Source organism: Oncorhynchus masou, chromosome 13 (genome assembly GCF_036934945.1).
Source record: "Oncorhynchus masou masou isolate Uvic2021 chromosome 13, UVic_Omas_1.1, whole genome shotgun sequence".
In the NCBI taxonomy this organism is placed as follows: Eukaryota; Metazoa; Chordata; class Actinopteri; order Salmoniformes; family Salmonidae; genus Oncorhynchus; species Oncorhynchus masou.
Window position 1 is genome coordinate 46,630,120 of NC_088224.1, and position 14,174 is coordinate 46,644,293.

General features: G+C 42.9%; 1 protein-coding gene across 15 annotated transcripts; it reads left to right on the forward strand.

Annotated features, from left to right (window-relative positions):
- Positions 1-248: 248 nt before the first annotated feature.
- On the forward strand, positions 249-13,909 carry hax1 (HCLS1 associated protein X-1). Of its 15 annotated transcripts, none has more exons than XR_010457438.1 (10): positions 249-632; positions 1,022-1,272; positions 1,637-1,869; positions 2,029-2,092; positions 8,355-8,485; positions 8,782-8,896; positions 10,507-12,266; positions 12,502-12,546; positions 12,710-12,907; positions 13,215-13,909. XR_010457438.1 is itself a non-coding variant. In XM_064984067.1 (7 exons), the coding sequence occupies exons 1-7, from the start codon at positions 559-561 to the stop codon at positions 9,238-9,240; spliced, it is 1,026 nt and encodes a 341-aa protein (XP_064840139.1). In that variant the 5' UTR covers positions 266-558; the 3' UTR covers positions 9,241-10,376. The 15 variants fall into 15 exon arrangements, 3 of the variants coding, with proteins under 3 accessions (XP_064840139.1, XP_064840140.1, XP_064840141.1); XR_010457439.1 differs by having other exon boundaries at positions 10,507-11,138; positions 11,431-11,466; positions 11,864-12,907; XR_010457441.1 differs by having other exon boundaries at positions 10,507-10,633; positions 11,431-11,466; positions 11,864-12,907.
- The last annotated feature ends 265 nt before the right edge of the window (positions 13,910-14,174 follow it).

Below are 14,174 nucleotides of genomic sequence, written 5' to 3' on the forward strand. Positions count from 1 at the left end.
CAGTGCTGCCGCTGGTCCTCTTGAATTGGAGATCTAGGTACAACAAAAGATGTCTCCAGATTGTAGTCCTTAAAACCCGGAAATTGGTTTACTTTTGGTTCTTTCAGCATCCCTATGCGAAAAAATATGAATGGGGAACAAATATGGTTTTGGAATAAACGCCGAAAATAAGGTTTGAGATAATGGAAGTCGGTTAACATGACCATTATTGAAGCCTTTGTGCTTTTTTTTATTGCATAGCTAAATTACGTTTGCTAATTGAGATTATCGCAGAACAAAATATATAAAAAATATCCTAAACCTGTGTTTACCACATTATTTTCGTTGTTTATTCCAAAACGCCCTTAATTTTCCCAATAGGCTTTGTCCAAGCGAACCATGGAGTTAGTGCCTACAAAAATACGCCATTACTATTGCCCTACGGTAAACTGTTCGGTGTGTTCCAAAACCGTCGATTGCTTTATTCTCCAGGGAAGTCTGGCTTTACGGCAGTCTTGAAGTCGTCCTTCGACTAGTTTAGCATGAAGTAGCTACATTTACATCAAACGTTTGATTCAAATGAGCTTATTTGATCTATTTCGTGGATTTTTTGGGGTACCTGGAGGAGGCCATGATCGTGGTGAGGGCCGAAGGTGAGATACCTAAAGCCAACTAGCATCAGGCTGGTTTACTAACTAACGTTAGCCACTTGACTAGCTAACTAGATAGCATAAATGGCGTTGCATAACCAGCTTCATAATTCGTGTCTTTGAAGCCAATTAAACCACCTCTGTAACTAGTAAAGCTGACTAGCTATATGTTTGGCTAGGTATTTAGTGTTGCGTATTTTATTTGCTTGTCTTCTACCGCGAAAGAAGTATTGGATTTGACATAACTTCTAACGTGTCATTTGCGTCAGAGACCAGCAGGTGGGGCTAAAGTGTAGGTTGAATGGTACTTTCTTGTACAAGCACTGCTGCTAAGATGCACAGTGACATGTCTTTAAAGTTTATCCTGGCTCACTTTTCCTAATCTTGCTCAGGGACCCCTTCTTCGATGGCATGACCCACGACGATGATGATGATGAAGAGGAGGATGGAATCTACTTTGATGGTTCACAGGGTGGTGGTGGCCAGCAGGACCTGTTTGATAATCAGTGGAGGTTTGGGTTCAGCATGGGCCCAAACGGAGTGAGGATCCAGGAGCCTGAGATGTTTAGCCAGTTCTTCAGAGAGATGGAGATCTTCTCACAGCTAGGGCGATACGATGGTCAGTTTGGAGTAGGACAGTTTGGTAGGAGCAGTCAGTCATCCTTGGCCTGGTCTCAATATTTTTTTTGTCATGACAAGGAGAGTTGGTATGACACAAAACCAAGACAACCTTCAGACATGCCTCTACCAAATTGATATTGACAGGGGAATGCTGATTCTGTGTAGTGTGAAGGAAATTCCCTGGTTAATATGGTTATAGATGAGCCATGTCGTTACTACTGGTTTAGTTATTTAACTAAGAAATATGTGTTCACTAATGTTTGCCAATTGCCATAACCATAACTGAGCATCATCTCTGTAATAGACTGGTCTAATAAAACTATTACGCTAATTACTTTTTAATATTCTAAACACTATCTGTCTCTGTGACCTCTCCCTCATTCCAGGTGTTACCGGTATTGAGGCGCCCCTTTCCCAGGACAGGTCAGAGAAAGGTGGGGGAGGTTCCAGTGGAAACTCATTGAGGGACTTCATGTTGAAAGGCCCCAATGACTGCCCGTGTGGGTCGACTGGGCTACCCTCAGGACCATCAGAAGGCCCCAGGGTCGATAAGAACCCTCCATCTGGTGGCCCATGCTTCCCCAACACACCCTTTGATTACTGGACACCCTTTTCTAAGGTATAGGAGAGATCTATCCCAGTCATCATTCTCAAATTACAATATAGTACATTCTGAATAATAATTTTATGAGCTACACATCCTACGGGTGGTAACTTTTTGTGTACAGTTTATTCTCTTCATTAATCATGTACTTTGATTATCTTTTATTTTCTCCAGTTCAATGATAGTTGGAGAGGAAGGCTACAAAGGGGTCAAAAGCAGGAGCCGAAAGCAGACAGAGGTATGGGCATGTTATTGTCAAACGGCCAAGTTATTTGGATTTAGGCGCAAGGTCCTGTAAAATCAAATTTTATTTGTCACGTGTGGCGAATACAACAGGTTGACCTTACCATGAAATGCTTACTTACAAGCCCTTAATTAACCTACAATGCAGTTTTAAGAAAATACATAAATCAACTAAAGTAAAAAAAAAAAAATGCAAATAAAAGTAACACAGTAAAATAACAATAATGAGGCTATATACAGGGGGTACCGATACCGAGTCAATGTGAGAGGCTACAGGTTAATCGATGTAATTTGTACATGTAGGTAGAGGTAAAGTGACTATGCATAGATAATGAACTGTGAGTAGCAGCAGTGTAAAAACAAAAGGGGTGGGTGTCAATGCAAATAGTCCGGGTGACCATTTTGATTAATTGTTCAGCAGTCTTACGGCTTGGGGGTAGAAGCTGTTAAGGAGCCTTTTTTGACCTAGACTTGGCGCTCTGGTACCGCTTTCTGTGCGGTAGCAGAGAGAATAGGTTGGTTTGGTCTTTGACAATTTTTTGGACCTTCCTCTGACACCACCTAGTATATACAGTTGAAGTCGGAAGTTTACATAAAATTTGGTTGGAGTCATTAAAACTCATTTTTCAACCACTGCACAAATTTCTTGTTAAACAATGGTTTTGGCAAGTCGGTTAGGACATCTACTTTCTGCATGACAGAAGTCACTTTTCCAACAATTGTTGACAGAAAGATTATTTCACTTATAATTCACTGTATCACAATTCCAGTGGGTCAGAAGTTTACATACACTAAGTTGACTGTGCCTTTAAACAGCTTGGAAAATTCTAGAAAATTATGTCATGGCTTTAGAAGCTTCTGATAGGCTAATTGACATAATTTGAGTCAATTGGAGGTGTACCTGTGGATGTATTTCAAGGCCTACCTTCAAACTCAGTGCCTATTTGCTTGACATCATGGGAAAGTCAAAAGAAATCAGCCAAGATCTCAGAAAAAAAATTGTAGACCTCCTCAAGTCTGGTTCATCCTTGGGAGGAATTTCCAAACGTCTGAAGGTAGCACGTTCATCTGTACAAACAAATCAAATCAAATTTATTTGTCACATACACATGGTTAGCAGATGTTAATGCGAGTGTAGCGAAATGCTTGTGCTTCTAGTTCCGACAATGCAGTAATAACCAACAAGTAATCTAACTAACAATTCCTAAACTACTGTCTTATACACAGTGTAAGGGGATAAAGAATATGTACATAAGGATATATGAATGAGTGATGGTACAGAGCAGCATAGGCAAGATACAGTAGATGGTATCGAGTACAGTATATACATATGAGATGAGTATGTAAACAAAGTGGCATAGTTAAAGTGGCTAGTGATACATGTATTACATAAGGATGCAGTCGATGATATAGAGTACAGTATATACGTATGCATATGAGATGAATAATGTAGGGTAAGTAACATTATATAAGGTAGCATTGTTTAAAGTGGCTAGTGATATATTTACATTTCCCATCAATTCCCATTATTAAAGTGGCTGGAGTTGAGTCAGTGTCAGTGTGTTGGCAGCAGCCACTCAATGTTAGTGGTGGCTGTTTAAAAGTCTGATGGCCTTGAGATAGAAGCTGTTTTCAGTCTCTCGGTCCCAGCTTTGATGCACCTGTACTGACCTCGCCTTCTGGATGATAGCGGGGTGAACAGGCAGTGGCTCGGGTGGTTGATGTCCTTGATGATCTTTATGGCCTTCCTGTAACATCGGGTGGTGTAGGTGTCCTGGAGGGCAGGTAGTTTGCCCCCGGTGATGCGTTGTGCAGACCTCACTACCCTCTGGAGAGCCTTACGGTTGAGGGCGGAGCAGTTGCCGTACCAGGCGGTGATACAGCCCGCCAGGATGCTCTCGATTGTGCCTCTGTAGAAGTTTGTGAGTGCTTTTGGTGACAAGCCGAATTTCTTCAGCCTCCTGAGGTTGAAGAGGCGCGGCTGCGCCTTCTTCACGATGCTGTCTGTGTGAGTGGACCAATTCAGTTTGTCTGTGATGTGTATGCCGAGGAACTTAAAACTTGCTACTCTCTCCACTACTGTTCCATCGATGTGGATAGGGGGGGGTGTTCCCTCTGCTGTTTCCTGAAGTCCACAATCATCTCCTTAGTTTTGTTGACGTTGAGTGTGAGGTTATTTTCCTGACACCACACTCCGAGGGCCATCACCTCCTCCCTGTAGGCCGTCTCGTCGTTGTTGGTAATCAAGCCTACCACTGTTGTGTCGTCCGCAAACTTGATGATTGAGTTGGAGGCGTGCGTGGCCACGCAGTCGTGGGTGAACAGGGAGTACAGGAGAGGGCTCAGAACGCACCCTTGTGGGGCCCCAGTGTTGAGGATCAGCGGGGAGGAGATGTTGTTACCTACCCTCACCACCTGGGGGTGGCCCGTCAGGAAGTCCAGTACCCAGTTGCACAGGGCGGGGTCGAGACCCAGGGTCTCGAGCTTGATGACGAGCCAAGGAGGGTACTATGGTGTTGAATGCCGAGCTGTAGTCGATGAACAGCATTCTCACATTCTCACACATCCTCTTGTCCAGATGGGTTAGGGCAGTGTGCAGTGTGGTTGAGATTGCATCGTCTGTGGACCTATTTGAGCGGTAAGCAAATTGGAGTGGGTCTAGGGTGTCAGGTAGGGTGGAGGTGATATGGTCCTTGACTAGTCTCTCAAAGCACTTCATGATGACGGAAGTGAGTGCTTTCTTGGGAACAGGAACAATGGTGGCCCTCTTGAAGCATGTGGGAACAGCAGACTGGTATAGGGATTGATTGAATATGTCCGTACACACACCAGCCAGCTGGTCTGCACATGCTCTGAGGGCGCGGCTGGGGATGCCGTCTGGGCCTGCAGCCTTGCGAGGGTTAACACGTTTAAATGTTTTACTCACCTCGGCTGCAGTGAAGGAGAGACCGCATGTTTCCGTTGCAGGCCGTGTCAGTGGCACTGTATTGTCCTCAAAGCGGGCAAAAAAGTTATTTAGTCTGCCTGGGAGCAAGACATCCTGGTCCGTGACTGGGCTGGATTTCTTCCTGTAGTCTGTGATTGACTGTAGACCCTGCCACATGCCTCTTGTGTCTGAGCCGTTGAATTGAGATTCTACTTTGTCTCTGTACTGACGCTTAGCTTGTTTGATAGCCTTACGGAGGGAATAGCTGCACTGTTTGTATTCAGTCATGTTACCAGACACCTTGCCCTGATTGAAAGCAGTGGTTCGCGCTTTCAGTTTCACGCGAATGCTGCCATCAATCCACGGTTTCTGGTTAGGGAATGTTTTAATCGTTGCTATGGGAACGACATCTTCAACGCACGTTCTAATGAACTCGCACACCGAATCAGCGTATTCGTCAATGTTGTTATCTGACGCAATACGAAACATGTCCCAGTCCACGTGATGGAAGCAGTCTTGGAGTGTGGAGTCAGCTTGGTCGGACCAGCGTTGGACAGACCTCAGCGTGGGAGCTTCTTTTTTAGCTTTTGTCTGTCGGCAGGTATCAGCAAAATGGAGTCGTGGTCAGCTTTTCCGAAAGGGGGCGGGGCAGGGCCTTATATGCGTCGCGGAAGTTAGAGTAACAGTGATCCAAGGTTTTTCCGCCCCTGGTTGCGCAATCGATATGCTGATAAAATTTAGGGAGTCTTGTTTTCAGATTAGCCTTGTTAAAATCCCCAGCAACAATGAATGCAGCCTCCGGATAAATGGTTTCCAGTTTGCAAAGAGTTAAATAAAGTTCGTTCAGAGCCATCGATGTGTCTGCTTGGGGGGATATATACGGCTGTGATTATAATCGAAGAGAATTCTCTTGGTAGATAATGCGGTCTACATTTGATTGTGAGGAATTCTAAATCAGGTGAACAGAAGGATTTGAGTTCCTGTATGTTTCTTTCATCGCACCATGCCTCGTTAGCCATAAGGCATACACCCCCACCCCTCTTCTTACCAGAAAGGTGTTTGTTTCTGTCGGCGCGATGCGTGGAGAAACCCGTTGGCTGCACCGCTTCGGATAGCGTCTCTCCAGTGAGCCATGTTTCCGTGAAGCACAGAACGTTACAGTCTCTGATGTCCCTCTGGAATGCTACCCTTGCTCGGATTTCATCAACCTTGTTGTCAAGAGACTGGACATTGGCAAGAAGAATGCTAGGAAGTGGGGCACGATGTGCCCGTCTCCGTAGTCTGACCAGAAGACCGCCTCGTTTCCTCTTTTTCGGAGTCGTTTTTTGGGTCGCTGCATGCGATCCATTCCGTTGTCCTGTTTGTAAGGCAGAACACAGGATCCGCGTCGGAGAAAAACATATTCTTGGTCGTACTGATGGTGAGTTGACGCTGATCTTATATACAGTAGTTCTTCTCGACTGTATGTAATGAAACCTAAGATGACCTGGGGTACTAATGTAAGAAATAACACGTAAAAAAACAAAAAACTGCATAGTTTCCTAGGAACGCGAAGCGAGGCGGCCATCTCTGTTGGTGCCGGAAGTATAACCAATAGTACACAAGTATAAACACCATGGGACCACACAGCCGTCATACTTCTCAGGAAGGAGAAACGTGCTGTCTCCTAGAGATGAACGTACTTTGGTTCGAAAAGTGCAAATCAATCCCAGAACAACAGCAAAGGACCTTGTGAAGATGCTGGAGGAAACAGGTACAAAAATATCTATATCCACTGTAAAACGAGTCCTATATCGACATAACCTGAAAGGCTGCTCAGCAAGGAAGAAGCCACTGCTCCAAAACCGCCATAAAAAAGCCAGACTACGGTTTGCAACTGCACATGGTGACAAAGATTGTACTTTTTGGAGAAATGCCCTCTGTTCTGATGAAACAAAAATAGAACTGTTTGGCCATATTGACCATCGGTTTGTTTGGAGGAAGAAGGGGGATGCTTGCAAGCCGAAGAACACCATCCCAACCATGAAGCATGGGGGTGGTAGCATCACGTTGTGGGGATGCTTTGCTGCAGGAGGGACTGGTGCACTTCACAAAATAGATGGCTTCATGAGGCAGGAAAATTTATGTGGATATATTGAAGCAACATCTCAAGACATCAGTCAGGAGTTAAAGCTTGGTCGCAAATGGACAATGACCCCAAGCATATTTCAAAGTTGTGGCAAAATAGCTTAAGGACAACAAAGTCAAGGTATTGGAGTGGCCATCACAAGCCCTGAACTCAATCCCAAAATGTGTGGGCAGAACTGAAAAGGTGTGTGCGGGTTATTAAGCCTACATTCTGACTCAGTTACACCAGCTCTGTCTTGTGAATTTTGGCCTATTCCTCCTAACTTATTGTGGGAAGCTTGTGGAAGGCCCTTTTTAGTGAAGGATTTCTCCCCACTTGTCATCCAAGCCTCCCACGGAACACGGAGCGACACCTTGATGGGAAGTTTGAGCGCGCTCTATTTACGTCACATTATGTGACAGTGCTCAGTTTTTTGGCGGCATGAATCTTGTGAAAGCGGTAAAAATCCATAAATTAGCCGCGTCATTGTATAAGCTGCGAGGTTCACAGTGTGGGGGGAAAAAGTAGCGGCTTATAGTCCGGAAATTACGGTACTTAAAAATCATACAATGTGATTTTCTGGATTTTTGTTTTAGATTCCGTCTCTCACAGTTGAAGTGTACCTATGCTAAAAATGACAGACCTCTACATGCTTTGTAAGTAGGAAAACCTGCAAAATCGGCAGTGTATCAAATACTTGTTCTCCCCACTGTAGATGTTGTCCAGGTGGGAGAAGGGCAGTGGGATTGAGATTGCGTCAGCTGGTGCTCTCATGCATGCTTCAGTGTTGCTTGCATCGAAGCGAGCATAAAAGGCATTTAGCCTGTCTGGTAGGCTCGCGTCATTGGGCAGCTTGCGGCTGGGTTTACCTTTGTAGTCCGTAATAGTTTGCAAGCCCTGCCACATCTGACCAGTGTCAGAGCCTGGTGTGTTGGGATTCAAACTTAGTCCTGTATTGACGCTTTGCCTGTTTGATGGTTCGTCTGAGGGCAGAGTGGGATTTCTTATTAGTGTCCTGCTCCTTGAAAGTGCTTTAGGTTTGGGTTCTGGTATAATACTCATCATATTAACAAATATCAAACTTTTTAACACTGTCGTTTGATAAAGAAGCTGTAACAAAGGTAGATGATGAAAATATCTGACTTCTGCAGCCTTCTCTACAGTTACCTGTCTTGTTTTTTTTGTTGGATTTCCATTTCAATTTCCCAAACATCATCTCCTCAGATCTGGACTCACAAGTCTCCTTTGGAGGGCTCGATCAGATTCTAGCGCCACCTGCTTGGTCTTCCACTCAGCCAAAGATGCGCTCTTACTTCCAGTCGGTCACTGTCACCAAAGTGGTGAAGCCTGATGGGGTAAGAGATACAGTTCACCTTGCAATGGTAAACAATAGAAATATGCATACTTATTTTTGAATGTTGTATCTTGGTCTACAGTAAAGTGCTCCCTGTTTTTTCCAAGATGGTCAATATGGAGGCACTCCATTTCTGCGCCCCTATAGGCCCTGGTCAAAAGTAATGCACTACATAGGGGATAGGATGCCATTTGGGATGCACACCATGTTCAATCCACTGTTCAGAACCATTGCGGAGTTATAGAACCCTTATAGAGTTTCTATGACAGTCTGTTTGACAGTCTGTGTTTTGTTTAGAGTGTTGAGGAGAGGCGCACAGTCCAAGATGGCCAGGGGAACAAGGAAACCACAGTGACTTATATAGGGGGGCGCGAGGGGGTACAGGATCAAGCCGGACCGCTCTTACCACCAGGTCAGTGTCCTCCAGTAGGGTTTATGTTTCTAGTCACCAAACTGATGCCCTGTTTACTCTATCATATCATAATGTCATTTAGCAGATGCAGAAATGGCATCATGAAATGGCAGATCATATTACGCCTTTTCAACCTCCAACAGAACGTTGTACAACAGACTTAACAGTATATTAACCCCCCCCCAGGTGGCACACCCCCTTTTCGGAAATGCACGATGATCTTTCCTTGTTTTCAAAATTCTTTGGAGGCAGGAGGTGAACCTATCGATTGGGAGCTCGGAAGAAGAATAAATGTCAAAGCATTTCTAGACATTATTTCACTGTATTACATTGTGGTAAAGTAATGTTTATTGTTGGTTATATTTTCAGTGAGGATTTAATGTTGTTTATTGCCCCTCTCTTAACTTTGGGTAGGCTGGATAAACTAAGCTTGGTCCCAGATCTGTTTGTGCTCTTGCCAACTCCATTGCTCATTGTCAAGCCAAAAATGACTTGGCATGACAAATGAGTGACAAGGAGTTGGCATGATGGTACAACAGAATGGCACTCAGGCTAGAATCAACTATGATTGCCAAAATAACTGAGTATTTCTGTTCAGTAAAACATGTAGCATTGCAGTGTGATTCTTAATTGACCAATACCCACTAAGTGAGCTAGGCAGAAAATATTATGGACAAAATTGAAGAGTGAAATAACCCTTTTGTGAATAGTTTGCAGAAACAGCTCAACCTAAATTGAGCATAAGAAAATTCTGACCTGTCAATATGCATATTTTATTTTTGTAAAGTCCTTTTCAAATTCTGCAATGTGAATTTATGACTGAACAATAGAGGCGTAATATATTTGTAAAAAAAACACTGAGTGTTTTTTATAAAATTGCAATGCTTCAATTGCCTCAATTTGCGTCCCACTACTCAGAAGCATTTGCATTTTTTGTAGATCACACCAAAAAATAGTTTTGCCATTTCTATGAGGTAAGATTAAAAGAAACTAGGCTCTTGCAACAATGAAATGGTATTTCCAGAAAACAAGCGTAACGTGTACCTTTTTGTTGTTGCCTAATTTTGAAGGTTGTTGACCTGCCTTCAACAAAAGCATTGCTACATGTACTCTGTAATATGGGTTAACTTTAATGTGATCTTCATTATGACACCTGCTATCACATTTTTGCTTTGCAAAAGACACACAATCTGATGTATGGCTGGTGTATGTTTTTGCCAGATACTTCTGTAGGTGTGGTGTTAACTGTTGCCTGTTAAACAACAGTCCAAGGCTTCTGAATTTAAAATGTACTTGATGTCATACACTTATTTCTTGAGAAGCAAGAGAGCTAGTAAAGTCTGTTAGAAAAGATAGGATGGTCATTTTATTGATGATGGATGATTATCATAATTTAGCTAAATGCTCACCTCTGACCTAATCTGTTCCATTATATGGTCAGAGACTCAACTGGTTTAAGAAATAAAAAATGTAATCTGCAGTTTGTTTTTGACCTCGTGCTTGGCTACAGTAGTGTCAATTGTCTTAATGCAAATAACTTATCTAGCATAGTTGCAGACTTTATTTGCTAGATTCTCCTACTCCCAGTGACCTGCTTATTGTGTTCATAGAGGGGACATATTGAATGGACAAGCTGAGATATCTGGACAGAGCCTCTACAGACAGACGGAGGCTCAAGGGGATGACATCAGGCATACTCAGCCGGTTTAATCCCAGATTACCAGTCTAGAGTTAGTTGTAAGTATTTTTGCTTTAACACAGGACCACCAGGACAGGAGACAATCGTAGACCTAAGAGGTTGATATGATAGAGAACAATTGGGGGTTATTGATTTAGTGGGGACAGATAGGTACGAAGGATGGAGGTACTGAAGGGAAGGCTGAGGGTGAGGAATATGCCATTTAAGGAGTTAATGGCTGAGACCTTGGCTATGTTCGTCCTTATGGTGAGTACTTCATCTCAAAATGTCTTTCTTCAAATTATCAATGATCAAGGGTTGTTACTGTTTTATGCATTCTTAAATCTCATGAATTTGTTTATTCTGTGTTTGAAAGTGCTTGGGAGCAAAAGCTACCTCACCACAATTGAGGAACATATTCAAAATGTTCTAGAGTAGCTGTTCCTCGAATCCATTGGCCATTCAAAGATTTGTTTCGACACGGTCAAGACTTGAGTTGGAATGAGATCCAGAAACGTGGAACTGAACAGAGCAACCCTGGGTTAAAACGGAATCTTCTAGAACGTACTTAACTCTTCTATCACCTCCCCCATTGCAAGGGACTTGCCTAGTTAAATAAATGTTCAATTAAAACTAAAACAACAAAGTCTACGTGCTGCTTTTAGTTCTCGCCAACCTTGTTGTAATTTACATATTTTTGTCTTCATCTTTTCCTTTATCAGTGTCTTTTGAAGATGTTTGGCAAGCATGCATGGTGACTACTAATTTGACCTTTATCTCTCTTCCCCCTTTCTTGTCCACCCTTCCTCTTCTCTCCCTACTCCGTCCCTCTCTCCTTCCTCGATCTCGCCCTCAGCGATGGCCCAGGTGAAGTTGACTCGAGGGGCCAAGGGTGAGTACCTCTCGGTCAATATGGCCTTCTCAGTGGGCGTCATGAGTGCCATGTACATTGCCAGGGGCGTCTCTGGTAAGTGGTAATTCAAGACAACTACCGGTAGCCTCGTAAATGCATAACCCTTCCCAAGTATAAGACAGAGAACCCAAATTGTAGTGATAACTTTCTCACTGCTTTGACTTGATTTTCATTGAACTCTTCTGTAACCCTATTGTTATTAACCTGACCCTTATACTGTAGACTCACTACATATACTGAATGTTATCAATATCGTACCATACATAACAATAAGGTAGACAGTGCAAATGGTGCTTTATCAGATTATTTATCATCTTCAAATAGATACAGATTTTTCTCTTACCTCTTCTTCCCTCTTTCCTTTTCCCTCTCTCAGGAGCCCACCTGAACCCAGCTGTCTCCCTTATTCGTTGTGTGCTTGGGAGGCTAAGTCTAAACTGCTGCCCTACTGCATGTCTCAGGTTCTTGGGGCCTATATAGCTGCTGCTGTGTTCTTCTCCGTGTACTATCGTGGGTCCGATAAAACGTGTAGAAGGAAACACTGCTGAAATTACAGTTGTCTTAGATATTTCTAACTCTCTTTCTTGGTTTTCCTCTCTCTGTCCCTCTATCCATATGCTACTCCAGCGGTGGCGTCCTGACTGTGTACAGCCCAAATGAAACGGCCTCCATCTTTGCTACCTACCCATCTGACTACCTTTCTCTATGGGGCAGCTTCTTTGACCAAGGAGGAGAGAGGGAAAATAATCCGTGCATACAGTAATGCATTCTTGAGGATTGTGGGTATTGTACCTCTGAGGATATTTTACAGATGGATCTTAATTTGACCAGTATTGTACCAAGAAAAATAATCCTGCAGCAACACGATTTGAACATTTAGTCCATGTTGCTTTATTGGTGGTTAGAAGTAGGCTAAATGAAAAGTGCAATGCTGTTAATATAACCGTGTGTTATTGCGTGTTTTCAGTTAATGTATGTCAATCATGACTCTCATCTGCATTTCCTGTGGTTCAGGAAAATTCTCAGCAACAGAAGTGATCAAATAAACATCCTACATCTGTACGTCTAACTTCATCACTAATCCTTTACACTGTACATGCTTTTAGTTTTATATGTTATGCCTTGTTGTATCTACCATTCCTTCCCCACACACAGTTAGTTCCCTCAGGAAATAAAACATATTTGAAAATGTAACTAATCCATACCTTTCTGTTTCCTTCAGTTGGTGGGCACAGGTATGATCATGATGTGCTTCCAGCCCCTGGATGAACGGCGGAACAAGCCTTCCCCCTTCTGACCTGGTCCCCCCCCCTCACCGCCGTGGTTCTCACAGGGATCTCCCAGTCCATGTCTTCAAACTGCGGGGGAGGGATCAACGCCTCCTCACTCTGACCGCAGGATGGGGTACAAAGGTCTTCACGTGAGTAATCTCAGCAACCCAGAACCAAAATCTCATGTCAGCTACTCGATTACATACATTTATGTACGTCTGTCCACAAGAGATTAGACGAGTGTCTTTGGGGAGGGAGAATGGAGGAGATGCAGTGAGACATATTTAGATAATGCAACATTTAGATCAAGGGACTCACATAGAGGTTCAGCACCTCTTATGTGCAAATACATTTGACAAATAATGTACATACCATGTGCACAGTCTAGAGCTCAACATAACAATGAAAAACCTCCCTAATCTGCACTAACTAACCTCACTCTCTCTCACTCTACAGGTGCTATAACTACTGGTTTTGGGTCCCCATCGTGGCTCTGGGCTCTACCTGGTCTTCGTCCAATGGCACTTACCAGACTGAGATAAATTAAACCAATGACTTGCAGTTCAAGACCATGGATAAAAAGCTGGAAATCATCAAAAACAACAATGCTGTAGAGCTGGCCCACAAGTTCTAGTTGGCATAACCTTGTCCCCAGGCTCAATTGCTACACAGAGAGAGTGCCGGCTGGGTGGATGAGATTATAGTTGGTGGTACAGATGAAGGATATACTCGTTTTATCTCTTCTTTAGCCTTTTTATGAGCAAAGTAACCATCTGAATAACTGAACATGGTGTTCAGAATATTAGATACATTTCCTTTGGTGTTGATAGTACTGTGGGACTTTATACAATATTTTGAAAAATAATGAAAATGACATGCAATGAACTTGTAACAGACTGCTTTATGACATTCTCTATCAACTATACAGAGCCATATATTTTCAGAAATATTTGGATCTTGAGCAATCTATAGATCACTTCATTCCATTTAACGATACTGTTGATTACAACAACAAAATAACACCCCTCACCTTTCTGCATTGATGAACTATAGGGCAACCGACATTAATGATGTCATACAGGGGTCGGTTCACAAATAGAGTACATTTTGTGTAGTGTAACTTGGTAAATAAAAAAATAATCAAATTTTAACATTGTCATAAAGAGCACATGTTCAACTTCATTAAAAAAATGTTTTCCCACCAAGAAAAATAAATCATATAGTAAGTGCATTAAAATAACAGGGTTCAGCCATAAATCCCCTTGTGACAGGGGGGAATGGAAGCTTGTTGTGTGGAATAGGGAGGGGCAATTGAATGCAAGCTTCACAAAAATGTTTTAACAATTACAAACATTTGTAGCCCATCTATGGGTAACAGTTTTGACTCAGTTTTTCACCACAAAACACCAGAAATGG

What these genes read in the sequence shown, in the direction of transcription:
- hax1 (XM_064984067.1), top strand. Translation starts at nt 559, where the DNA reads ATGAGCTTATTTGATCTATTTCGTGGATTTTTTGGGGTACCTGGAGGA. An exon ending in GTTTGGAGTAGGACAGTTTG is followed by an intron (nt 1,273 to 1,636) that starts GTAGGAGCAGTC and finishes CCCTCATTCCAG; the next exon opens with GTGTTACCGGTATTGAGGCG. An exon ending in ACTGGACACCCTTTTCTAAG is followed by an intron (nt 1,870 to 2,028) that starts GTATAGGAGAGA and finishes TATTTTCTCCAG; the next exon opens with TTCAATGATAGTTGGAGAGG.